The sequence below is a fragment of the Harpegnathos saltator genome, unplaced genomic scaffold (assembly GCF_003227715.2).
Source record: "Harpegnathos saltator strain DR-91 unplaced genomic scaffold, Hsal_v8.6 scaffold83, whole genome shotgun sequence".
NCBI lineage: Eukaryota > Metazoa > Arthropoda > Insecta > Hymenoptera > Formicidae > Harpegnathos > Harpegnathos saltator.
The window spans coordinates 1,147,682-1,172,036 of record NW_020230682.1 but is presented as its reverse complement, the minus strand read 5'-3'; the positions used below and the strand labels follow the sequence as shown (position 1 = coordinate 1,172,036).

The 24,355-nt window shown below is 42.8% G+C and overlaps 3 protein-coding genes across 8 annotated transcripts; 1 reads left to right on the top strand and 2 right to left on the bottom strand.

The window, feature by feature from the left end:
• Window positions 1–2,359: 2,359 nt before the first annotated feature.
• roq (RING finger and CCCH-type zinc finger domain-containing protein roquin) lies at window positions 2,360–8,376 on the bottom strand. Of its 5 annotated transcripts, none has more exons than XM_025307050.1 (16): window positions 8,265–8,376; window positions 7,443–7,605; window positions 7,075–7,312; window positions 6,778–6,996; window positions 6,326–6,501; window positions 5,843–6,176; window positions 5,403–5,685; window positions 5,164–5,324; window positions 4,746–5,026; window positions 4,437–4,538; window positions 4,092–4,321; window positions 3,903–4,015; window positions 3,611–3,755; window positions 3,456–3,525; window positions 3,122–3,373; window positions 2,360–2,849 (listed from the first exon to the last, which is right to left on the bottom strand). In XM_025307050.1, exons 2-16 carry the CDS (start codon window positions 7,602–7,604, stop codon window positions 2,730–2,732), a joined length of 2,886 nt encoding a protein of 961 aa, XP_025162835.1. In that variant the 5' UTR covers window position 7,605; window positions 8,265–8,376; the 3' UTR covers window positions 2,360–2,729. The 5 variants fall into 5 exon arrangements, with proteins under 5 accessions (XP_025162835.1, XP_025162834.1, XP_025162832.1 ...); XM_025307049.1 differs by having other exon boundaries at window positions 4,437–4,541; window positions 5,403–5,682; XM_025307047.1 differs by having other exon boundaries at window positions 4,437–4,541; window positions 8,265–8,375.
• A 428-nt stretch (window positions 8,377–8,804) lies between these two features.
• scu (hydroxysteroid 17-beta dehydrogenase 10) lies at window positions 8,805–10,509 on the top strand. The gene is made up of 3 exons (XM_011142685.3): window positions 8,805–9,036; window positions 9,294–9,461; window positions 9,774–10,509. Exons 1-3 carry the CDS (start codon window positions 9,028–9,030, stop codon window positions 10,365–10,367), a joined length of 771 nt encoding a protein of 256 aa, XP_011140987.1. The 5' UTR covers window positions 8,805–9,027; the 3' UTR covers window positions 10,368–10,509.
• A 4,588-nt stretch (window positions 10,510–15,097) lies between these two features.
• Window positions 15,098–24,249, bottom strand: LOC105184128 (F-BAR and double SH3 domains protein 2). 2 transcript variants are annotated; one of them, XM_011142686.3, is made up of 22 exons: window positions 23,732–24,249; window positions 23,475–23,572; window positions 22,646–22,691; window positions 22,243–22,328; window positions 21,746–21,890; window positions 21,499–21,635; window positions 20,974–21,037; window positions 20,753–20,881; window positions 20,467–20,589; window positions 20,235–20,338; window positions 19,861–20,005; window positions 19,649–19,726; window positions 19,511–19,562; window positions 19,315–19,418; window positions 19,028–19,184; window positions 18,729–18,898; window positions 18,306–18,624; window positions 17,954–18,168; window positions 17,738–17,831; window positions 17,355–17,477; window positions 17,037–17,068; window positions 15,098–16,806 (listed from the first exon to the last, which is right to left on the bottom strand). In XM_011142686.3, the coding sequence occupies exons 1-22, from the start codon at window positions 23,762–23,764 to the stop codon at window positions 16,231–16,233; spliced, it is 3,030 nt and encodes a 1,009-aa protein (XP_011140988.1). In that variant the 5' UTR covers window positions 23,765–24,249; the 3' UTR covers window positions 15,098–16,230. The 2 variants fall into 2 exon arrangements, with proteins under 2 accessions (XP_011140988.1, XP_011140989.1); XM_011142687.3 differs by having other exon boundaries at window positions 23,905–24,248.
• Between the last annotated feature and the right edge of the window lie 106 nt (window positions 24,250–24,355).

The following is a 24,355-nucleotide window of genomic DNA, read 5'->3' as shown; positions in this document are numbered from 1 at the left end:
TCTTTCTTTTTGTGCGCCTGGGAAAAAGAAAGAACCAGTGTCCACCTACTCGGTTTTCCATTGTGAAAATTTTCACATTTAGTCAAATGATTCTCTCTCAGTCTCGTCGTACATTTTGTTTCTCTTTGTTTTTTTCTTTCTTTTTAATAGCTAAAATTGCTGGCTGATCAATTTATAAAGTCCACGGTTTTCTGAAAACTGAGAGAACATGGACACTGGGCCCTCCTGACTTCTAAGGTGCAGATTTATTTATCGTACATTCGATATGTATACAACTATCATATCGCGTCACGAACAATATTGTATAAAACAAAGAACGTTTTATTTGTAATAACATATATAGAACTGTAAGATCGATCGTGTAACCACTGTACACATAGCGACATGTTTAACATGCAATATATTTTTATTATTAAAAGTCCAAAGCGCGATAATAAGAGAGCTAGTGGAATTAGAATCAATAATAATAGGAGGAAATGTGCGATGAAACTTGTGTGTTGCAAATTATCAGCTGTTATTAACACCAGACAGTTAAAATTACTTCAATAAAAAGAAAGCACACAAATTATACATATACATCTGTTGCATTTATTTGTTTCGTTATAAATCTCGTTATTTGCTGCGAAACACACATGAAACATTGAAAAGGAAAAGAACTCGATATTATTGCACGACTTTGCATTACATAATACATACAATTAAACAATTTTCTCACTAATTATGATTTCCTACTATTATTTCTTCTAATTCTGTTTCCTATTATCCTTCCTCCAAAATGAAGCGACCGCTATTCTCTTGAATAGAATTTTTCTTTGCGCTTATTCTCTGCTTAACAGAGACAGGTATAGAATTTCCTCTCCCAACTCTGTTACATAATTGTTTATCAGAATAAAATACTAAGAGATAGAAGGAATTCTGTCTCGGAAATTTTGGCGCACTACAAAACAGAAAAAAGCAACGTTTTTTTTTTATTATTAGGAAAGATTTTCATTTTATCGTAAAAATGTATTAAAAACGCGTTGTTACTGTATCGATAAATACGCGAGACGTTTCCTCTGAATAAAATATTGAAAATATTTTCTATCGTTGGAAGAGAAAGGTAGAATGTTTTCTATCTCTTATTATTTCATTTTTCTCTCTCTAGTTCTACCCTTTTTTACTGTTATTTTTCTCTCTAATAAGGAGCGATAGGATTTGCTTTTTGCAATTAATCTCTTTAATAAGAGACAAGCGAAACCTCCCACCACATCGCACAGTTATCATTATTATCATTATGGCGCGCTGGCTAGATCAGCAATAAAGTGTATAATAAATAAAAAATCTGCATTGTGCAAACAAATGCATAATAGACAATCTTCTCGATTGTTATTGCATAATAATACGCAAAAGAACTGATTGCACCATATCATTGTCTAACATTATTTCGATTATTCCCCATAATTAAGTCCGCTTTATTATGGACGGTGATTAAAAAAGAATTGAATATCTTCATGTACACATTAAATGAAAATGTTCAATTCTTATTAAATCATTCTTTGTATATAATTATGCTATTATATATAATTATATAATTGTAATTAATTTTATGGATGATTCTTCATATATAAATAATCCACGCAGTGTAATTATCATTTTAAATCAGCACGTTATCGTGCAATAAAAAATGAATTGCAATTATGTGTACAACTAAATCTCTTAAAAACTTTTTTTGATGAAAGAAATCAACTTTGAAATTGAGCTGATGTTTAGAAGCTAGTGCATACAAGGATGCGTAATTCTAATTTAAAAAATTAAGTCTTACTTATCAAATAAAAATTTTTGGTAATTGAATCGGAAGATAGAAATTTTGAGTATAACACAATTAATGTAATGCACAATTAATCGTAATAAATTTTAAAACAATTTAGGTCACAAAAGCATCATGTGACATTAAAAATTTATATTGATAGAATTTAAAAGAAAAGATAATAACTTTGTACTAATGTGATTATATCGAAAAAAATGCATATCTATCCTTATTTCCATATTCACGAATAAAAATTCCCCCCTGAACCTGCACGTAAGGAAAACGCATTAATAATGCTAATAAGATAGTATTACCTTTTCTGAGGTCAATCAGCATTCTTTCCGAATGTATATAGTTCCCTTTACATATATTATAGTATATAATAGATACACTACCATTCTCTCATTAATTTTAATACACTACATAATTTCGTATTTCGGCGGTCACTTTCCTCGAAGGCATTTTCATGACTCGCTTGCCAAACATAAAAATTGTCCGATTGTATTAAAATTAACGTGAATACAGTGTAATGTATATATGTATGTATTTATATATACATATATTTATTATATATTAATATATGTATATTTTTATTATATCGCAGAGAGAAAGGAAACAGAGAGAAAGAGAGTGGCAGGTGGAAGGAGAGACGGAAACTTTCCAACTTGACTTGTTAGCTCATCACTTTCTATCGTTGTGTAATCTTCGCTCTCGAACAATCAATGCAATGAAATAATAAATTATCTTATGTATTGCAATATTAACTTTCAAGTAATAAGTAAATCGAATTCTTTTGTATAATACGTCTTTCTCTCTTTCTCTCTCGCTTTCTCGTCGGAATTTCTACTTACTTCCTCTCAGCGTAATAATCGAAGAAGCGAAGGATTGCTCAACATGTGAAAATACATGTTTCCTTCCGGATTAGTAGGATACCGTTGTTACATTATTTTTTGGAGGGATCGTCCTCGCTGGAGGACCAGTGCTTGTCCTCCTCTCGCAGTTCATATTCCCAGCGTAGTTCGAACTCGCGTATGTCATGAGCTATTCCCGCCTCGTACGTGTCCTATGCATGCACACACACATATACCTTAAAACGCATACACATCTTATTGTCGGAAACAACAGTCATATCTTTCACAAACGCAGCTTACTCAGAAGCCGGCTCTCTACCATGTATATTCATGGAACAGAGTTGCATTCGCGAGAAACGAATGATAGATTCGAAGGAGGTGGAGAAGATACGAGTAGAGGAAAGTTGTATTAATTTTTTCCATATCTCTCCAGTTATCGCATCATCCCTGAATATATCTCCGTTAAATTAAGACCATCACTCACCTCCTCTTGACTCTTATAGTCGCGATTGTACTCTTGACCGGCGAGCAAGTCGTTATCGACAGCTGGTTGTTGACAGCAAAGCGGGAGAGTGGTGGCGGTAGCGGAAGTAGGCGCCGCGCAATAAGGGGTTGTAGCCGCCACTGTCCAATTGCGCACATCCCTTTCGCGCTCACGAATGCCTGCCTCGATCAGCTGCAATTCCTGCGCTAGCCTCTCGCCCGCCGTGAACGTCGCGTTGGCCTGCGTCGCCAGCTGTCGCGTGCGCATACATTTTAGATAAACGTGAAGATAAACATAACGCGAACAAGTGTTGTTCAATCGCGAGAAACGCTACCTTCAAATCGTTAATCTTCTTCTCGAGGTGTTTGAGTTGCTGCTTCACCTTTTGCGACTCGATGATCAGGCTGTAACGAGAGGGGAGGAGAGCATTGAGTATAATTTCGCGCCATGCGAAATTTCGTAATTAACCGCCACGTGTGGTGTACTCACTCCTTTGACGTGCATTCCGGACGAGGGAATTGGATGGCCGGCGACTCCACGGCAATGTTGCGGCCGAGAGTGACGTAATTGTCGGCGAAAGCGGCCTTGGTCGGTGTCGCCTGCATACCCCCGTTGCTTCCCACTGTGGCGTAAGCTGAAACGCACGCGCACAATCGTTATTTAACAATCTACATCATCATTGCACACACGTAAATTCCGGGCAAGTTTCCACTACGTGACGTAGTAACGATGCAATCTTGCGCCGATTCAATCACGAACAAGCAAGTGATTGTTTACTCACATTGATTGCCGTAATACCAGGAATTTGGTCTGAACGCAGTCAGCGGAGTAGGGGTGGGCGTACCGCCCCCTTCGTTGTAAAAACTCGCCGGCGCCTGCAGTCCGCTCGGAGATCTGCGAAGGATTTCGCTCATTAACGTTTCACCTCAATTTCACCGACTTTTTTCGGGATAAAAGTATCCCTCATCACCTTATTAGAGTCTTGGAGAGTTGCCTGGAGATTGGTCCGTATTTGCTGACGGGCGGCAGAGCGGTGGGCTCGAAGGGCACCAAATCGTCGTCGTGGAGGATGACTGGAGGCTGCTCTCGAGGGGCAGCGGACAATCGAAAGCTGTTGGGTGGCAGCAACAGCGGGGTGCCGGGTACGCCAGTGGCCGCCCAGCTGGGCGTCAACAACGAGTCAGTCTGGAAATCGTAATCCTGAGGAAGAGGAAGGATTAAGATACTTTGAAATAATATCACATGCATGTGTATAATCCCATCCTCAAAATATAATCTTATATTCCGTTGATGGGAGTCTTTCTCTCGGCGTTACCGTTTTAATCTGAGGCGACTGCTTGCCGACAATCGTCTCCAACTGGTTCAAAATTTCCATCCTGCGCTGCAACAGCATGGCCAGCGTTTTGGCCACCGTTCGCTGCTGCGAATCATATTCGCAATTTTACAAGCACATTCTCGCAAAGCGGATTCACACGCACCCGCCAATATTACACACAATGAAACGTTCTTACTAAGAATATTACAATTGCAGAAAAAATGAATACTTGTGAGATTTCTACGAGATAACATTCGGGGTACTTGTTGACTCTTTCAATCGAACCGAAAACTCGATTTCGCCCCTCACCTTTTTACCTCCGCCTGAAACGTCGTTGGTCGTCGTCGTCGTCAGTTTGCTCGGCACCTGCGGCGTGTCCCACATTGCAAGGTTCGCTGCCGGTGGCGCGGGCGCGTAGTCGATCGGACCTGGGCCCACGATGTAGTGCGAACAGTGCAAGGGCTCCATTGTGCTCTTCGGATATACCACATGCGCCAAATTCTGCGAGGGCGGTAACACATAGCCCGTTGTCAGTGGCTCGATGAAGGTGGTTTCGTTCAAGGCTGGTATAGAACGTGGAACGGAGAGAGCTGAAAAGATAATTGTGCAAAGTATAGGAAACTCTATAGAGAAACGATAACGGCGATGCGATTTAATGAGAAGTGTTATCGCGTGGCGGAAATCCTATTAATTACGAGAAGGAAAGATTCTTGATTACTCGACTCACTTTCTCGGTGTACGTTGTTATCGTGCGCTTTCACGGAATGATGATAAGCCAACTCGTCTTTCTGCTTGAAGGCCTTATTGTTGTTGGTTGTACTCTTATCTCCCTTCAATTCTGGGTTCAAGTTCGTCCTGACGCTCAATTTACGATTTTTCGATCGATACCTATAATTGTTACATGTATTAAACAGTTTGTACTTGTAAATGCGCTTTCTCTTACCGACCAATTTATTTTGTACTCACTTGTCAAGCTCCACATCGCTGTGAGCGAAGGTGCAGCTTCCAGATCGCGGACAAGAACCTCTCAGCGCCAAGTCCCTGCACATGCTGACCTTGTACTTGCTGGCGGAGCCCGCTGGCCCGGAGCCAGCGACTGAACCCGCGGATCCGCCACCGTCCTGCGACTTCCGACTGCCACCGCCGGCGCCGCCGCCGTGTTGCCGCACAAAGTCAACCAGCGCGGCCACTACTATCCTCACAGCCTCCAGCGCAGCTCGACAGTCTGCCAAGGTTGGTGGCTCTGCTTCTGCGAGAGGAGGAGTTGTTAAGGTGAAGATACAAAACGATACGAAAACAGTCGCGAGAACTTTGGAAAAATTGGTTGCTCAGTGTGAAACCTATTCGTCTTTTGAAGATGCTGGCCTGGGTCAGCGCGACAGAACATAAGTCCTCAAGTAACTCACCTGGACTAGGGTCTATAGCGGCCAGCAACTCCAGTTGCGGTCTCAGACCGCTCAGTTGTCCCGGATCCGGCGTGCGTTGGAGCGCTATCACCAGCTCCTGCACGCTCTGAGCGAACGATTGCGGCGTCTGCAGCTTGTCGATGATACTCTGCATGTGGGACTTGTGGGCCGTGTCGCCGTATAACAGCGCCGACCACTGGTCCGGCGCGATCCTCAGGCCAGCTTCCGTAGCGATCTGCACAATCTGGGCGTCGTGCTCGCGTCTCAAAGCCTCGTAAGTACGGAATTCTTCCTTCAGCTGCATCAACGACGAGTCACCCTCTCGCTTGGACACCTGGCGACGTTTTGAACGGCGTATTACTCATCTATGAATTTTTTCTCACGCATTCGTCTAACTTTAAACAAGAACTAAATTTGCCAGATTGGATCTGTGGGTGGAAAATCATGCAACCAGAATGGAACATCCTTTAATAGACGCGTTACCTTGAAGCAGCTCGCTCTGTACAGAAGCTGCACCACATGGCCGATGCTGGTTTTCGACGCCTGTGGGAAATGCGGCTCCAGACGTTGCACCACAAACATCACCAACACCTTCCGCGACAACGCTGAGCCGTCTTCCAGGGCCAACAGGACGAGCTTTAGGACCTCCTCCTGCATCGCTAGTGTATGTTCAATGCAACAGGATTACATCGTGGGAGTGGCACCTTTTTATTATTATTTCTAAGAATTTTCACCTCCACCTCATTCAGCTTCGAGAACAGAATATTTTTTCCAAATCTGTATCTAATCTAATCGCTTCGCGTATACGAATCTTGAAGTGTTTACAAGTGCGAAGATTTCTATAAATAAAAACTAGAGAAACGGTCATTGGTCGTTCCCTCAAGACGAAGTAAATCCATTTCTTAAGTCCTCCGATTCCGGAGTGAATAATTTACCTGGTCCGAGAAACTGACAACCGCGAGCGCGAACTGCCGCCCAGAGGTTGGCACTGAGTTGCTGTGGATTCTGATGTTGCAATATCAATTCGGTAACAGATCGCTCACCCAAGCTGCGAGCAGCACGCACTGCCCGCGCTCGGCCCTCGGGTTCAACCAGCTGGCAGCCCAGCAACGTCACCAGTTTACGTTGCATCGGGCGAGACACCAGACCCACGCCTGTCGAAAAGAGTAGAGAAAGGATAATCGACAGATAATCTTGAGATAAGCACCAATTCTACTGTAAGAATTATTTACTTAATTCTTTTCTGTATCGTGTACCTGCGGCCACGGTGGGGCTGGCGGCTTGACATGGCTTGAGATATAGAGCCAGCTGCTCGATGCAGCTCTTGGCCACCAGGTAGTTGGCATGTTCTTCAGCCGGTAACAGCTTCTGGTATGCCGCGGCCACGCCCGCTGGGATCTGACTGTTGCCCACCAGCCGTAGCAGTGCCTCATTTACTGGCAATCGGTCGATCTCTGTGTTGATCGTGCTCTGAGAGCAGAAATATCAACGAGTCGATAAAGTAACGAATGGTACATAAACTATGGGTGTTTTTCATTGATCATACTAATACAGGACGTTGAGAAGATAATGTAACGGGAGCCAAATAACTTATACACACTTGATCAAAGGGGCATTGCTTGCGATGGAGGTTGGCGAGGCAGGTACGGCAGATGGTGTGGCCGCAACCAAGCGAGATGGGACCTCGCTCCGCCACGTCGAACTCATGACAGCAGATTGGACAGGACAAATATTCATTCCACTGCGGTGCCTGTATCGGCATTCTGCGATAAAAGAGCAAAAATAAAATATCTCAGTTATCGATTAAAATATAAATAAATTTAAATGATATCGCAAGAATTAATATAAGTAAACATGTAACTGCATAAAAGTATTAAAATATAAAATCGGTCTGTTTAAATAACATAAATATAATTAACATAGATAAAGTTATCAACAATATCACCAGCCTTAGTGCTTCCGCCGTCCGTTCATCATCTACGAGTACAAAATTACACGAAACGTCAAGTTTCAAGCATCAAAAGTGACGGAAAGATTAAACAGACGCAAAAAGCGTAGGTTATGACAGTGCATGTTCGAAAGCACGAAGCATGGAACAGGAGACGCAGAAAGTGCGGCAAGTGCCGAAGATACACTTTTTTTTCTAACCACACATCCCTCGGATTCTACCGATCGCGAACGTGTCGTGATTTCGACGCGTCCTCGTTAATTGTTCGAAATCGGCGGATTACAACGCGAGGAAACCCGAAAGCTCGCGCGAATTTCGAGCGGGCTCATCCAAAAAAAGGACGAATGTCCGCGTGACGTTGCGAGCAACCCACCTCGATATCACGAGAATATGACACTTCTAACGTTCCGGGGATTTCGTAAATTCTCTCCCTCCGCGATTAGTAGATGACAATAATGCGAGAATGCTATTTACCTCGTTACGACCGACGCAAAACATCACATTAATCGCTACGCACAATTGCATACACTTTTTGCGCGCAGTTGCGCGACAATGAATCATGAATTACGCGTACTGCGTGGTGACTGGTGCACTGCGTGTGCGTGTGTGTGCGTGTTATGTATGCGTGTGTACGTCACGCGAGATTACAATTATGGAGTATATTGCGCTCGCGATGTCACTTGCATAGAACATAACTCGCGACTAATCGTTAAGGAATTCAAAATTATTTCTTTCTCTTGACAAATTCGATTCGCGCGATCTTACATGCGACTATTTTGCGATTTAACTTTCCTACTCCTACATCATATTTACCGCCTCTCAAAGCGTATTGTGTTAAGTCATAGTCTATGAAAATGTAGATGCGATATGTTCCGCATGAAAAAGTCGAAGTTGCGATACGAAGGCATTACCGCCGCCTCGTGTTCTTCTTGAATAACTTCGGCGATAATTGCGAGCACGAAGAGATGCTAATCTTGACTAGCATTTATTCGATGACAAAGTTTTTTTTTATTTACATTTTATCGTTGTATATACATACATATTTGAACAATTTATCGTGTGTGCAGAAGATGACTCGTCGTTAAAGCAAGTCGTAACGCCATTTCAAAGTCCGTTTGGCAGTCTTGAAATAACCATCGTTCGCCCGAATTGTTTCAGATTAATTCGAACTCTTCGGCAATCGTCACTTGTTGGACGCTACTTTGCGCTGTAACGAAGTTGCATTTCTATTTTTAATATGTTGAAGGTGCCATTTATTATTATTCTTTGATCTATTGTTTCGTGTGTCGTTTGTATTATCACCTTGTAGCGTTTGCAAAAATAAACTCGTGAGGCTTTAGATTTTTTTTTAGGTTATTTCTTGATTTCTACAACATTTAATACAGTTGCGATTGTTGATGTGAATATCGTTTTGTAGTTATATATAATTTAGCATTATTAGAATACTACGATTGAATATATAGAAATTATGAAGTAACTGGGATATTCAATTTGTTTTTGCAGGGAGTTGTAGCTTTGGTAACTGGTGGAGCTTCTGGTTTGGGCCATGGCACTGTACACAGATTTGTCCAGCAAGGTGCCAAAGTAGTCATTGCTGACTTACCGACTTCCAAGGGAGAAACTGTGGCCAAAGAACTAGGAGGAATTAATGCAGTGTTCTCACCTATGGATGTATGTACTTTGAACCCATAAATATAATTCATGAGTTATCTATGCTACGATAATTTACATATATAAGTATATATATATTTTTCTCTTTACTTGATTTTTTTGTAATCTACATATTTTATGTAGATGTCAACTTATTTAAATTTACTTTTGTATTACCTTCAAGTATACTGTTTCATTTTTTACATTTTCTTGTGATGACTACTTGCATCTCTTTCATATTTACATTCATATTTATGTTCCCCTAATAAAATAGTCTAGAGCATAATAAAGTGGTATCCTCTGTATTGTATATTTTCTGTTTTTCCAAAATAGGTAACGTCTGAATCAGATGTTCAGGCAACTCTAGAGCTTACAAAACAGAAATTTGGCAAATTGAACGTATTGGTGAATGCGGCGGGTATCGCAATCGCGCACAAAACATACAACAGCAACAAAAAGATTGCTCACCATTTGGATGATTTTGCCAAGGTCATCCAAGTTAACACCATAGGCACGTTTAATGTCATTCGTCTCTCAGTAGGATTGATGATTGAGAACACTCCAAATCAGGATGGTCAGAGGGGCGTAGTTGTTAACACAGCGAGCGTGGCGGCATTTGAAGGCCAAATAGGTCAAGCTTCTTATTCTGCATCGAAAGGTGCGGTAGTAGGTATGACGTTACCGATTGCACGTGACCTTGCGAAAGATGGAATTCGCGTGGTGACGATTGCACCAGGACTCTTCGATACGCCCTTATTGAGGGCGTTACCTGAGAAGGTACGAGTTTTCCTAGCGAAAACTATACCTTTCCCTCAAAGACTGGGGCAAGCTGATGAGTATGCTATGTTGGTGCAGCATATCGTAGAAAATCCAATGTTAAATGGTGAGACCATTAGATTGGATGGTGCACTGAGAATGCAAGCTTGAAGAATCTTCAGAAAATTATACCATGTATCGCTGATAATACATGGTATAAGATATAGAAATCATTTTTGTCATTATTCCGATACTAAACATGCAAAATATCAATTATTTTTTACTAATATTTTATTACATTTATGATAATACATGGAGAAAACAATAAATATTTTGTATACGCAACATCCTTGTTAGTTTAATTGTTAATTTCTCCCAATTGCGATTTAATGTCATAAGCCTATAATTTAACACCTATAATTTAGTTGTGGTTTTCATTTATGCAGAGAAAGAACATTCCTTCTCTTCTTATGTAACTTCAAGGCTACAGGAAAGTCTATCTTTAAACTTTTCAAAAGTGCGAATTCATTGTTTGTTATAATGTGGAAGATTGATATTATTTTGTTACATTGTTTCCGTATGCGGAAACTTATCTTCCTTATCTTGTTTATTTACTCAGCTTACTATTAACTCAGTTATTTCATTTTTTCCTGTTGACGGGTAACGGATTACCTGCGCCATCTAGACGTTCACATAAAAACTCATACCTAACAAATTCGAGTGTCGACAAGTAAGAGTTCACGTCTAAGCTAAACGATTCGAGATATCGTCTTTAGTTTCTAAATTTCCTCTGTGAACTATCTGGAGCTACCGGCCGTTTTCCAGCTATGACACACTAAATTACACTGTGCTACACCGTGTAAAGTATTTGTTGGAACGCAGTTTAGTTTCTTTGTGTAACACCAGAATGCATTACGGTTTGTCATTCTTATTTTTATGAGTATCTTATGGATCTATATAATAATTCTAAAACAATTAAAGGAATAAGAATTTTTCAAAAAAATCCATTATGCAATTACAGAAATGCAAAAAATGCAGTTACATTATTGCATTGTTTACATACAAATAGTTCTGAAAGGAAGTAGAAAGAGGATGATATATGAAGAAATTTATTTAAACAAGATATGTAAATAAAAAAAGTCCTAATTATTTTTTTATATTTATCTTCAACTTTCATTACAAGTTCCATTATGTTTCTCGGTATAAATCAGTATAATATAAAAATACATATAACAATATATATATTGTAGATTACATTCACATTAATTAAATATATTTATTATTGTAAATTATATTCGTACTAAAGGAATAAAAACAGTTACCATCTGTTATATAAAATATTTCGAAATATTGGTAGCATTGATATGATTTACACGCTGCAACTCAGACTTGCTGTGTAGAGCAGTGTAAAGCCAGCGGCACACGGTGCTTGTTTTTGTGCTGGATTACCTGCTGGATGAAAATACTGCGTTCTGATTGGTGCATTTCCATCCATCTTCGGAATATAAATATATAAGGATTAAATAATCATATAAGAATTAGAGGAAATGGGAGATGAAAAACACTTTTTATTCTCATCATTCTTAAAGTTCTTTTTTCCTTTTTTCTTCTCTTTTTTTCTTTTCTTTTTTCTAATGAGAATGATGAGAATTGTAGCTCTCAAAAGAGCTGAAGCTGCAAAGGCAAAGACAACGGTTATGTCTAATAATGCTGTTTCACTAATAGAAATTTTAATTCAGATTCGTTACAATAAGAAAGATAAACAAGAATGAGAAACGGACATTCTAGCAGATTCTAAACGAAAACAGCAATCTGAGCATTATTAGACGAATAAAAATCAACACTTGTAAAATTTATATCAGATTCTAAGATCATTATTCATAGTTTTCTAAATTATGTGCAACTTTTTATTGAGAACATAATTAAAAATTTATATTCATAAACCTTAGCTTGCCTCAGCAACCTTGCTTGAATAGACATTCATATTTTATGAGAAAAGAAAAGTAGAACTCATGTTACGTGAAATTAGGTTAACGAATAATCAAATCTCAAGCTATTTTATCATTTTTCAGATGGTAAACTATGAATGCTGATCTAATTTCGACTCGGGTATGTCCTTACTTCGAGTAAGGTCCGTTAAAATCAGAAAAATCCTGCGTAATAATAATGACTCGAGGTACCTCGAATACCATACATGATGTATCGCTGTCCACGTCTCTCGGCGCGCTCCAAGTCTTCTCTCCATCCTGACTTCTCGATCCGACGTCCTCCTTCTGATTACTCCATCGCAGCATCCCCATGGATACTCCATCGTAGCACTGGCGACGACATTGACTCTAGCTCTAACACTCGCGCAAGTAAGATTCGGACAAAGAAACGCGTATTAACCGATACGACTACCGACCGACACTCGTACTCTACGTCGCGGTATGCGCGTCGTTCGTCGGCCCGAGGCGCAATGTCCTTTCCGCAATCACGGAGTCATATATAAGGGTACGAAACCAAACAATAGGGAAGGCACGGTTATCCCCCACCTTGCCCCACCTTGCATCAGTGTTGATGCCTGCGTCGTTCGTTAGCTGAAAATGAAAACAACTCGTGTTTTCAAAGCATGCCTGTGAGAGACTCGCTTCAAACTTCACAATACTTATTTACGTCTGTTCCAAGAATCATATTACGCCGAATTCAAATTGTCTCTATTGACATGACATACACGAGATCTGCGATCGCATCATTGATCTTTCTTTGGACAAGAAAATCCTGAGAGGAACGCTGTTCGAGAATATCATATTTTATGTTTCAGGTGCCTTGCAGATTATCGAATCCGATATAACAGATCAGGGAAAGTATGAATGCGTTGCTATGAATAACACATGTGGGCACGGAGTACTCCAAGTCAATCACGTTATATGTGAAACGTACATATATTTAATATTATATAAAACTTACCTTTTTAAACAAAAAGGTAAAAAAAGGCGTCAAGTACAAACGCAACACGTTTGTGTTATTTTTAGAAGTATCAAACTCAAATTATTTTTTTTATTGTATATATGTATACATAAATTTTTACAAGTAAAACTTATAACTATAAAAAACTCTGCAACACTTTTCTACTGTACAAAAGGAGTGATATATTAGAACAGTAGCGCTAACTGAGAAACCTAACATATATATATGATTATTGTATACTTAACTCAATATTTTTAGAAATCTCAAATTCAAATTATTTTCTTCTTTAAGATATATATTATGTACATAACATAAGTTTTTATAATATATGTACATAAACTTTTAAAAGTAAAAATTATATCATATTATAAAAATTTAACACGTTTGTTAATTGTATCCAGTATTTAAAAAAATATATTTTTAAATATTATGTACATAACATAAGTTTTTATAAATAAAACTTATCAAATTATTTATTTTGTAAGATATATATGTACATAAACTTTTAAAAATAAAATTTACATCGTGTTATAAAAATTTAACATGTTTGTTAATTGTGTCCAATATTTAAAAAAAAATATCTTTTTAAAAGTTATATTATTCAAAATATTCAAGGAAACCTGCTACAAAAAATATCCATAACATAAATTTTTACAAGTAAAATTTATCATTATTTATTAGAACACTGAGTTATATGGTTATTTTACTTGTTGTTGTAACAAATTAATTATTATAACAATGCAATAAAAAATATTTGATACAAAAAATCTTGGCGCGGCTGCACCAAAAACTACATCGAACTAAAACTTGTTTAATACATATATGACAGCATTTTTATTATATAAATAACATAATTATCCAGAACTGCCATGTTGAACGACTCAATTGTGGTGTGAAATGTTTCGATTTTCACAAATTCCTATAAAATTGTTCATTTTTCACTGATTCACAGAAGTCTTTCACTTTTTATTAGTTCACGCTAGGGAAAAGATTCATGATCGCTGCTCCGAGCAGTTGCAACGCTTTTCGAATCATCTATGTCGGCGCGCTTTTATTCCTCAGATTTCTGTCATTAATAACTCGATAATTATTGCGAATCTCGCAAAATGGTATGGGACTTTTATGTTCGTCTTAACCCAATCTACCCTCACACTTCGGGTTGGCAGCTAATTACCGGACACTTCGTATGATCTTCATGATATTAATCATACACAATGTCAATTCTTTTTTTTTGCACATGTTAACATGTTAATTCATGTTATAAATGCGTAACAATGTGCGAGACCGTGCTTGTCAAATACGCTATTATGGTCGTAGCACGGACATAAACCGCCTAAAAATGGATGTAGCACGGACTGCCACCACATACAAGTTTTACCGCCGAAACCTGAAAGTGGATGTAGCATCGTAGTTCCCCTCTCAAAATGGATGCAGAGGGCGCTCTTTCCCAATGCGGAAAGTCGTTGTCGTCAAAAACACTGTGTTGGCCGCTCTCACGTTCCTCTCTGGTCTAACGAATCTTTTCTTTTCAAGCATTATTCATTATGACTGGCGTAGGAGCGGAATCGGTCCGCTTAGAGCTATCTATTGAACCATGAACCATGAACCAAATATGATTCAATGGCGGAGTCAGATAACTCTTTCATTTTTTATATAGCGCTACATAACGGAAAGTTCAACGAAAGAGGTATCTTTATTTTCAAACAATACGACTCAACAATGGGACTCAAGTCAAGCGGACTTTTATTCTTTGAAAGCACGAATAGGTTTAGTTTCTCATTGTTATTTCCATCTGTTAGTGAAAGTCTGTAAAACTTGAGTCGTGCATCTTGATGTTTACTATAGAATTTCAAGCAATTTGAAGCAGTTTGAATAATTAGGTTCATTGTGTTTGTTAGATCGAGATAGGATTCACGAGGAGAGAGTGGTTTTCAAAAGAAACGGTCGTTCGCCCTTTTACATGCAACACCAGTGTAATTCCTTTGAAATGTACACCGACGACCGTCGTGCGGGTGTCGTCGTCATCGTCGCTTTACAGTCCTCTAATATCGATAGGTATCGACAATTCTCCTCTTCTCCCGTATATATTCGCACTGTACATCGTTCTCTAATCGCATTCATATATTGCCCCTCCTCAATCGTCAAATTCGCTAGATGGGCCGCTTCGACCGACCCGAGATCAGCTATCCCAAACAACAGGACACAGTCAGTGTGATCCTGCCTTCTCAGGTTTTTTTTTTGTTTAATTTTTTATATTAATAGGTCGACATAGAAATGAAAGGTATGACGCGCGACGGTGGCCTGAACCAGTTCCTCAAAGATTCAAGAGGCTCGACTTGGGAATTGGGAAATTTTAGTTAACATCGATCTTCTCGGAAACTCGAGGAGATCAGATCGGACCGCTGCCGCGTTGTGAACCCTCAAGATTTCGGTGCGACATTATATAAAGTCTTGCATAGAATCTCTCGGTGACCATGAATATATTGCATCATCCATCCATTGCGGCTGTCCCGGCCTCGGATACTCTTCATCTTCTTACTTCTCATCGAAATCAATTGTTATTGTGCTAGATAAATAGATTAACGTGGTGATCTACCTAATAGATAGCTTCGCAACTCGACAACAGATTATCGCAATGTTGAAATCCATCCGACGATGGAGCACGTCAACCCCTTTTTCTCTATAGCTTTGATCGATCTCTTCTCGATTATCCTCAGAATAATTAAGACTCGACGATCCTCGTCCTCGACACTAATTAATTCACATTTCCTCCGGACTTATCATCATTTCCTATTCCAGATAGGGGGCAGTTGTAAGCGCGATTATTCTTGTATTGGACGCTAAGAAAGCTACATCCCGAAGACGAGACAGCCACAAGAATGATCATCTTCATCTCTGTCACCGCTCGTGTCTCACATCTCAGTCTCGGAGTCCTTCCTTGTCTCTAGACAAGTCCTTAGTCCTTCCTGGCGAGGACGTCAGGCGCGCGCCAGAAGTTCAGCAGGTGACGGAAGTGGTCGGGGTGGCCTTGGGGCAGGGCGAGGAGCCTGCCGGGCCCGCTGCCGCGGCCCGGTCAGCTGGGACCCTAGGCATTCGACTCTTTCAGACTCTGTAGTTTTTCCAGCTGGTCCGGCTGCAGCTCATCAGGGATGCTGGCTCGTCCACCGACCAGCATCTTTCCCCCTACCGGCATCTCCTCCCCCTCCTCCCCCGCCTCGCCCTCCTCCGTCACCTCCACCACTGTTCCACGCGATTGGGAGTTTTCGTTCGTGCTAGGACCGGAAGCGGTCGAGTCCGCCTCGCTACCGGAACTACTGCTGATCGGGAACGGCGCGGAGTCCGCTGGAAGCTCGTCGATCGTGGACTTCTCCTCGCCCTCATCGCCATCCTTTTCATCCAAAATCACGGTGGCCTCCTCCTCTTCCTTGCACTCGCTCTCATTGGGATCCGAAGCGACGCTTGAAGCCTCTTGGTCGCCCTCGGAGCTCTCGGTAGACTTCACCTGGTCTTCCGGGGCCTCCTCGGCACCTGGAAATGAATGCTCGATCTCCTCCATCGGCGTGGCCGCCGTGATAACGATCTGCGCTACCCCCAGCTCGAAGTCGTCCTTGCGATTCGCGTCGGATTCCTCAACGGCCGTGGAATCTTCGGACTTTTCCGCCTGCGAACGAGAAACCGGGTTTCCCTCGTTAGCGAATTTATGTAGACGCGGTGTATAACGCGCATCGGATTCCACTAAACTCCTCTTTGGAAGAAAAGAAACATTCTCCACCATTGTGCAGACGAGACTGATTGACGAGAGAATTCGATTCACCCGATTATTGTGGAGGAGTCCGCCCTATTCGATACGCGTTAAACGTCCTCTCCGTCGCTCGTACTACGCCGATTTACCTTATCGCCCGACTCATCTGATACCTCCACGACTGCGCAGCAAGCCATAGTGTTTCACAGATTAAAATATGCGGGTAAATAATAATAAATGGTACCTATACTACTTTTGGCTACATCGCTGTTCTAACTTCGCGACAAATAAAATTATGTAGCATCGTTTGGAAAAAAATACGCGCTATCTTCTATGAATTATCAAGGTTTATCTCAGCTTTCTCTCGCGTTAGAACAGCGACATGTGTACGCACACAAAGTGTCCTGCTATTACAGCATTACCTCTCAGGGGCAGATTCTTAAATAATCGATACCCCATTTTCTCACCTAATATACCAGGCGCCTCGGGCTTGTCCTCGAACTGCGAGCCGTAATGGTCCTTTTGGTCCTTGGACAGGTTTATTACAAAACCGCCTTCGCCGTTCATCACCGGCTTCTCTTCTAGCGATTCTGTGACCACGTGAGTGTACGTTAAAGGAAGAAATAAGAGGATTAAGGTAATCCTAATCTAAACCAACCTTGAAAATATACCTACAAAAAGACACTGAAAGACACATGAACTGTACTTATATCAAAGATGGAGATGAAACCATAAAGATAGTCACATAATTGAGTCAATTTGGCGCTTCTTTCTTAAGGCAGAAGACGATACTTCCGTGAAAATATATTGTCATGTGCAAAATGTTGCATCCAATTGGTCGTATAATTACCATCCAACTGAGCGAGCTCATCGGCCAATAAAAACTCCGGTACTTCCGGCGGGGTGAAGACAGGAGGCGCAGAACTTGGCGGCGTTACGTCGTCCTGATGAATATAGACGTTATCGTGCGATCAAATTTGCTAATAGCTCAGATCATCATTTCTAACAAAATTTACACTTCACATTGTACACCAAGGTGAAAAGTTACAGAGTTGATCTCCCTCACCTGCGGGGTCAGAGGGGAACCGTCGGGCCCGCAGGGTTCCACGATGAGAGACGGGAAGAGGCCTCGCTCGTCCCGTAGTTCTCCCTCCCACCAGCCGTCGTCCACTTCGTGAGGCTCCTTGCGCAACACCCGGACGATGTCGCCCTCGAGGAAGCTCAGCTCCTCGTCGCAAGTCGCGTCGTAGTCGTATAGTGCGATGCAGTACTGCTCCACCTCTGGCAACGGCCCAGATTCACATCGATACAAAATCGATACAAAAGTATATAAAAGTACACGGAGCGTAATGCCTAGTGAATCGTATTTTACAGTCGCGCTTTGCTTTCACTGATGCTTTCAAGTTCCACAGCCGTACCTCCGATGTGATTTTGTACAATGGTGTCAGGAGCGACGGCGTCGTGCAGGTTCGCGTCAGGATCGACGGCGTCGTGATCATCGATGGTGTAGTCGACGGACGAGAAGGAGATTTGCTGGACCAGACCCACCGGGCCTTGTGAAGAGAGGCCGCCGGAAGCTGGCCCTTCCGGCTCCCGCTCTACGTCCAAATAATTCTGCGGCACGAAACCTTCCTCGCCCCGGTAGTTGCGCGCCTTTAGCCAACCGTCGCCGTCGCCCTCCCCGACCACGTCCAGCTGCTCGCTCTCCACAATCGACAGCTCGTCTGGATTCTGCGCCTGGTGAGGTCGAATAATGGCGATGGTAACGACACAAAGTAATAAGGCCGGATAACGAAATAGGACGCTGCATTCTACTTTCTGCGTTTCGTTCGATAGCTTACTGTGTATGAGTAGAGAGCGGTGCACTTGTAGATGGGTTGGCTGGAGACCATTTCCGGTGTCTCGCGCGTCTCTTGCTCGTCCTTCTCTTCGTTGTCCCAGTCCACCGCCGTAGGATCGTCCCAACCTGCCGTCAACTCTTCTATTCGTTGCTTTTCCTGCTCCAACAAAGCTACCAAGAAAAAGCAACTAATCTCACATCTGATTCGGTGGAATTTGCACAAAATAAAATCCTCACGTAGTAAATCCGAATCTGGACTCTCGTCCCGTTTGAACAGATTGAACAATCTCCTGTACGTACCATCAACCTCGGCGCTGTCGTGCCTCTGTCTCTCTTCGGCGGCAACTTCCTCTTCTTGCTGCGGCGCGTTTCTGCCGCTCCCGGGACGTTCCACAGTTGTCAAGTCGCTGCCGCCGTCACCGTCGCTGTCGTAGAAAGAGTCTGAGGACGGATGTTCCTGCGAAGGAATTTCACGCGTGGGGATTAATATTGAAAATGAAAGGAGTTCTCATTTTTTATCTTACATTGTACTTTTTCCTTTTACAGGTCTCGTCTCATACTCGTCGCGGGACAGATCATGTACTCACCGCTGCACCGGATGCGTCTGTCCTGACAGAGAGGGAACTGGCCGAGCGCGGCATATCCTGCACGCTGAGCGTTTCGGCCTCTTGCAGGAACTCGTCCACGTTCACTGGGGGAAGGATAAGTAAGAAGGATACATACACAGGCTATCAAGTAACTGACACAATCGGTATACGGTAGTGTAAAGTAAATGTTACGAACCTCCACCGTGCCGGAGACACTCTATCCTTGCCTCCGCTTTGAGCTTTGCAGTCTATGTGCAACGGGTAAAGATTACATATGTAATAAATATGCAATATGACGCACGCGCGCGATCGAATGTGTGCACGAGGGTCTCACCTCGGCGCGTCGAATGGCGTGCTTCAGCTCGTCGATCTTAGTGTCTAAGTCTGGACCATTAGGATCATTCGGATCAGTCTGACGAAAAAATATGAAGGGACAAGTTTAGAACACACAGACCTTTCTCTCTTGGTATGTATGGCTTTAATCTTCGATAGACATTCAAGTAAATGAATGAATCATTTGTCCAGGACACCCTGAAGCACGTTTACCTTTTGGCCGGCCTCCTTAAGCTGCAGCATCGTCTGCAGTTTCCGGTTGTTCTCGCGAACGGTGCTGACCTCACGGGCGATCCTCGTCGACCAGCGACGTGCCTCCTTGCCGAGAGCGTTCGCCGCCGCGTGATCGGCGGTTATCCTATGAATTTTATAGAAAGGGCTCAGTAAGAAAACGCGAGTGTTTTTTCTTTCTTTCTTTTTTTTCAGAATTCTTTCTCATCGAGCAACGTTCCATATTCGTCTCGAGAGTCTCTCGCAACGTAAATAGGAAGGAATCCAACTAGAGAGAGACTGATGTAAATTGAAGACACATAATCGCAAATAGAAATAGATATAAATAGACCGAGCGATGCGGACGATTCGCGTACCTGTCCATCGGGTCGTGGTCGCACGCCTCGAATTCATACTGGATGTGCTGCTTCAAGACCGGATAGTACAAACAACAACACTGGATATTGTACTCCCTAGTGAGCTGCAACGCAAGCAACGTCCAACGTTTGGCGAGTGTGTGAAATTGCGCGACATGTTAATCGATAATCTTGGCAAATGATTCTTTTCTCTGTGAAGCTTCCCGAGAGCAGGGGGGAGAGGGAAACGTACCTGCTGCGCTTGGTCGCGTATTTTGCCGAAGCTGTTCTGCGTGGCGACGCACGTGAGCAGTTCCGTGCGACCCATCAGAGTCAGATACTCCGCCACCTTGTCGTAAACTCCCTGTTCTAGATACTGCAGACGGAAAGAGACGACGGCGGCGTTAGATGAAGCAATTGATGGACGGATAAAACCTCCCTTCTCGCTCGTATTATTCAGGATTTACGCGCCGCGCGTAGTTCATTGCTTCCCTCATATCGCATTATGTCTACTTATCGGCTAATATCGGATACCTTACCTGCATGGTGCTCTGAAGGTCGACCACAAAGTAGCGGTTCTGGTGGGCGTTCGCGGCGGCCAGGCTGAGTAGGTAATCGTTGCGCGCTCCGGTGGACTTCTCCTCCAGGGCATCTCGCTTCGAGCTCACCTGAACGAAGAAAGAAACAACGAATGATCTTTCTGAACTGAATAGTCCGGTCGCGGGAGACACGAAGGGATTCTCGCGAGCTTGGCGACTACCTTGGCGCTGTTCTTCTGCAGCGACGTTATCGACTGGAAGAAGGAGCCTTTCTTCTTCTTCAATCTGCAAGGATCGATCGCACATGAATTATTTTGCGCTCGCAATTACATAGCTGGTACGTATAGCCGCAGACGATATGTATACGGTGCGTAAAAAAAGAAACTTCAAATTGGTCGCGATCGATCTTCGAAAAAAAAGAGAGAGGGATTCTATGACGCTGACGAGCAGCCATTTGCGAGACGATTTCGATAATCTCCGGTATAATGGCCGATAATTCCGCGAATCTCGATGCATCATTTCTCAATTTCCTTCATCAAGCGTTGGCAGACCGCGATGTGTTATTGCATCGACCTCAAATGCGTCAACATTGAAAACTGATGAACTCGACGAAACGTTTGTGTTGCTAATTTGCAGGCAATTTCGCGGGCAAGTGTTCCGGGGAAAACGAAGGTGTAACGTCTGTTAAGAAGCGCCATTACGACTTCTAGAGGCGTCGGAAGTGGAAACTCTACGAGACTACGTACTTCTCCTCGATGTCCTTCGCCTTGTCGCGCACATCGTGCGCGCTGTGTTCCTCATCAAAGTACAACTTCTTCGTCTTGTCCACGTCCTGCACGCAGGTCTGCAGCTCCTTTTGTACTATCAGTAATTGGTCGATTGCCTGGAAATCGGATTATGTCGCGCGTACAAGTCGCAAAAATGTCCGAGCTTTTTCTCAATATCGTTTCTATTGTTTCTAACGCAGGGACAATCCGCGAGGGTGAATGATACCTTCTTGGAGATTTGCAGCTTGTGCATCTTGAGGCTCTTGGCGTCGTCAGCGATCTGCTGCTGGAAGACCTCGACGGCGGCGAGGCGCGCGCGTGCCAGTTTCTCGTTTTCCTCGAGCACTGTTCGCCATACGTTCCACATGTTCCTGCAACCGTTCGCCATTTGTCTCGCCGGTGCTTGGCAAACTTCCTCGATCGATGACAAGCCATTGAAACCGGTACGCGATTACTTTGTAAGATGAGAGCCGAGAGCGTTCCTTACGAAACGCGGACGGGCGGCGCGCGAAGTTTATCTTCGCTCTCTCGCGGCGCCAACGCGAGAGAAACGGAAGCTGCGACAATTCGACTCCCCGCGGCAGACATCGTGTTTCGATCCGCGACATATTTTTCATACCGGTCTCAATGCTCGTTTCTCGCTCGCATTTCCGTAGGACAGTTTCTATCGCGTATCTCATTGTCTCCTCTCGATTCTTTCGCACGTGTATGTTTCGCAATTACCATTTCTCTTCGGCTCCATCGACTTTAAGGTCTGGGATGTTGGGTATCTTTTTGTTTAAGTACGCGGACGATATTTTCAGCAGCGCCTGAAAAGCGACATCATCGTCATCGATTATACGTCGTCATCATCGACATCGATAATTACTGATAAAATTTTTAAAGTAATCATTCGATAATAATTTCTCATAATTGATCGTTACAACATTACGTCGGTGTATCGTAGAGAATAAGGATGCATTATTAATTAGTTAATTATAATTATTATAATTTTATGAGATATTAATTAATTATCACAATTACATTTAATAATCGTAATATATTATCATAAGTATCCATATGAAAAATATGTTAAAGCCATTAATCGCTGCGCCACTACGACTGAACTGAGACGGAAATTGCTTACCTCGGAATAGGATTTCTCAATAGCGGACTTTTTTATTGTGAAATTGCTGAAAAGAAACGGAAACGTCCGTTTATTTTATTTACTTTACTCCTCTCATTCGCTCTTCATCTCTTTCTAGGTGTCGAAACAACTTTTCGGACGGAGAAGAGGAATAATAATGCGGATCAATTAAAGTGATGGACTCGTCGATTGAATTAATCGAGGGACTACTCGCGGCGTGCGTCTCGGCGCACAGGACGCGTGGGTGGCAATCTTCGATTCCGATGCGAGGCAAGAATCAACGTGCAGCGTAATTGCCAGGACTCGTGTATGTTGATGAAATAGTTGTACATACTCGACACAGGGTTGCTGCGTCGTCGGGACGGATCGAAAATTCGGTCAATTCCCATCAGCCCACATCATTATTTCTCTCTCGTATCGCAAGCTCGTATATCACTCCCGCGTCCATTTCCGTGAGATTATTATACTCGCGTTATCGCGTAAAAATCATTACTAAGCGCCGAGAGCAATTTTCTCGCATGGCACGCGAAAATGGCTCTCAGGTCGTAAGAATAATCTCTTTCGGCTCATAGCGCGCAAAAGCGATCTTTAAGCTTTAACCAATCTATAAGGGTGATTTATTAAAGCCAGCTACCGTAGCGCGAAATTCTGCCAATTATTAAGAGAACATTTTATAGCCGTGGGGCTATTAATTATCGAGCGCGAGCCGTAAGATCAATTTCTAAAAGTTTCATTAGGACGGGTCGCGTTCTCGAAATCTGCTGTGTGTGGCGAAATATTCGCGTGGCTAAGATTAACGTCTAATTCCCTTGCAACGAGTGAGACTCACCGTATATCCTCCAGGAGATCGCACTCATGCTGGTTTTTTGCCTGCAACTTTGCCGCTTGTTCTGTATGCACATTCTTCAGGAATTTCGCGAAGTTCCCCTTGCGATCGTACACACAAAAACGAACAAATTAAATCAACGATACATGTATGTGTGTGTGTGTGTGTATGTGTGTGTGTGCGTATATGCATCTATGTGTACAAGTATAACCGACAATTTCCGGAGAGATTAATCATCTTCCCGTGAAAATAGTCCTTACATTTGCAATCACGACGACGGACATACATGACATGATTTTTCCTTTTTTTTACAGTGCACTTCGACGGCATGAAATTGGTCCTCAAGTCGTAAGGACGATTTTCGCGTGCCAATGGTACAGGAGACTGAACTCTACGGGATTTTCCACCCTCGGGGAAACTCGGGGTTGCTTACTTTTCTCGGTGGAGGTTGCATGCTGAGGCGACGAGAGTCTGTGTTGTGTTTTTCTTTTCCTCGCTCCCGTAACGCCGGTCGAGGTGGAGGAAGTGCAAGCAGGTAGATAGGCAGGCAGGCAAGCAGGCAGGTAGGCAGGCAGGCAGGTAGGCAGGCAGGCAGGTAGGCAGGTGGCAGGCAGGCAGGCAGGCAGGAAGAGGAGGAGAAGGGGTTCACTATCTCGCCCTCTCTATTTACGCGCGCTGCACACCCCGCACACACACACGCGCGCAACACCTCACCACTCGCGAACCCGTTCACTACTGATCGCTCGCCCGCCTGCGACGCGACTGAGCGGCGGCGCGGCGCGTCTATTGATCGTCACCAGCCGGCCGGCCAAAGTGCGCGCATGCGATTGTGTATATAATATTGTGCGCGGGCGTTTACACCCCCACCGACACCCTCGAACTAC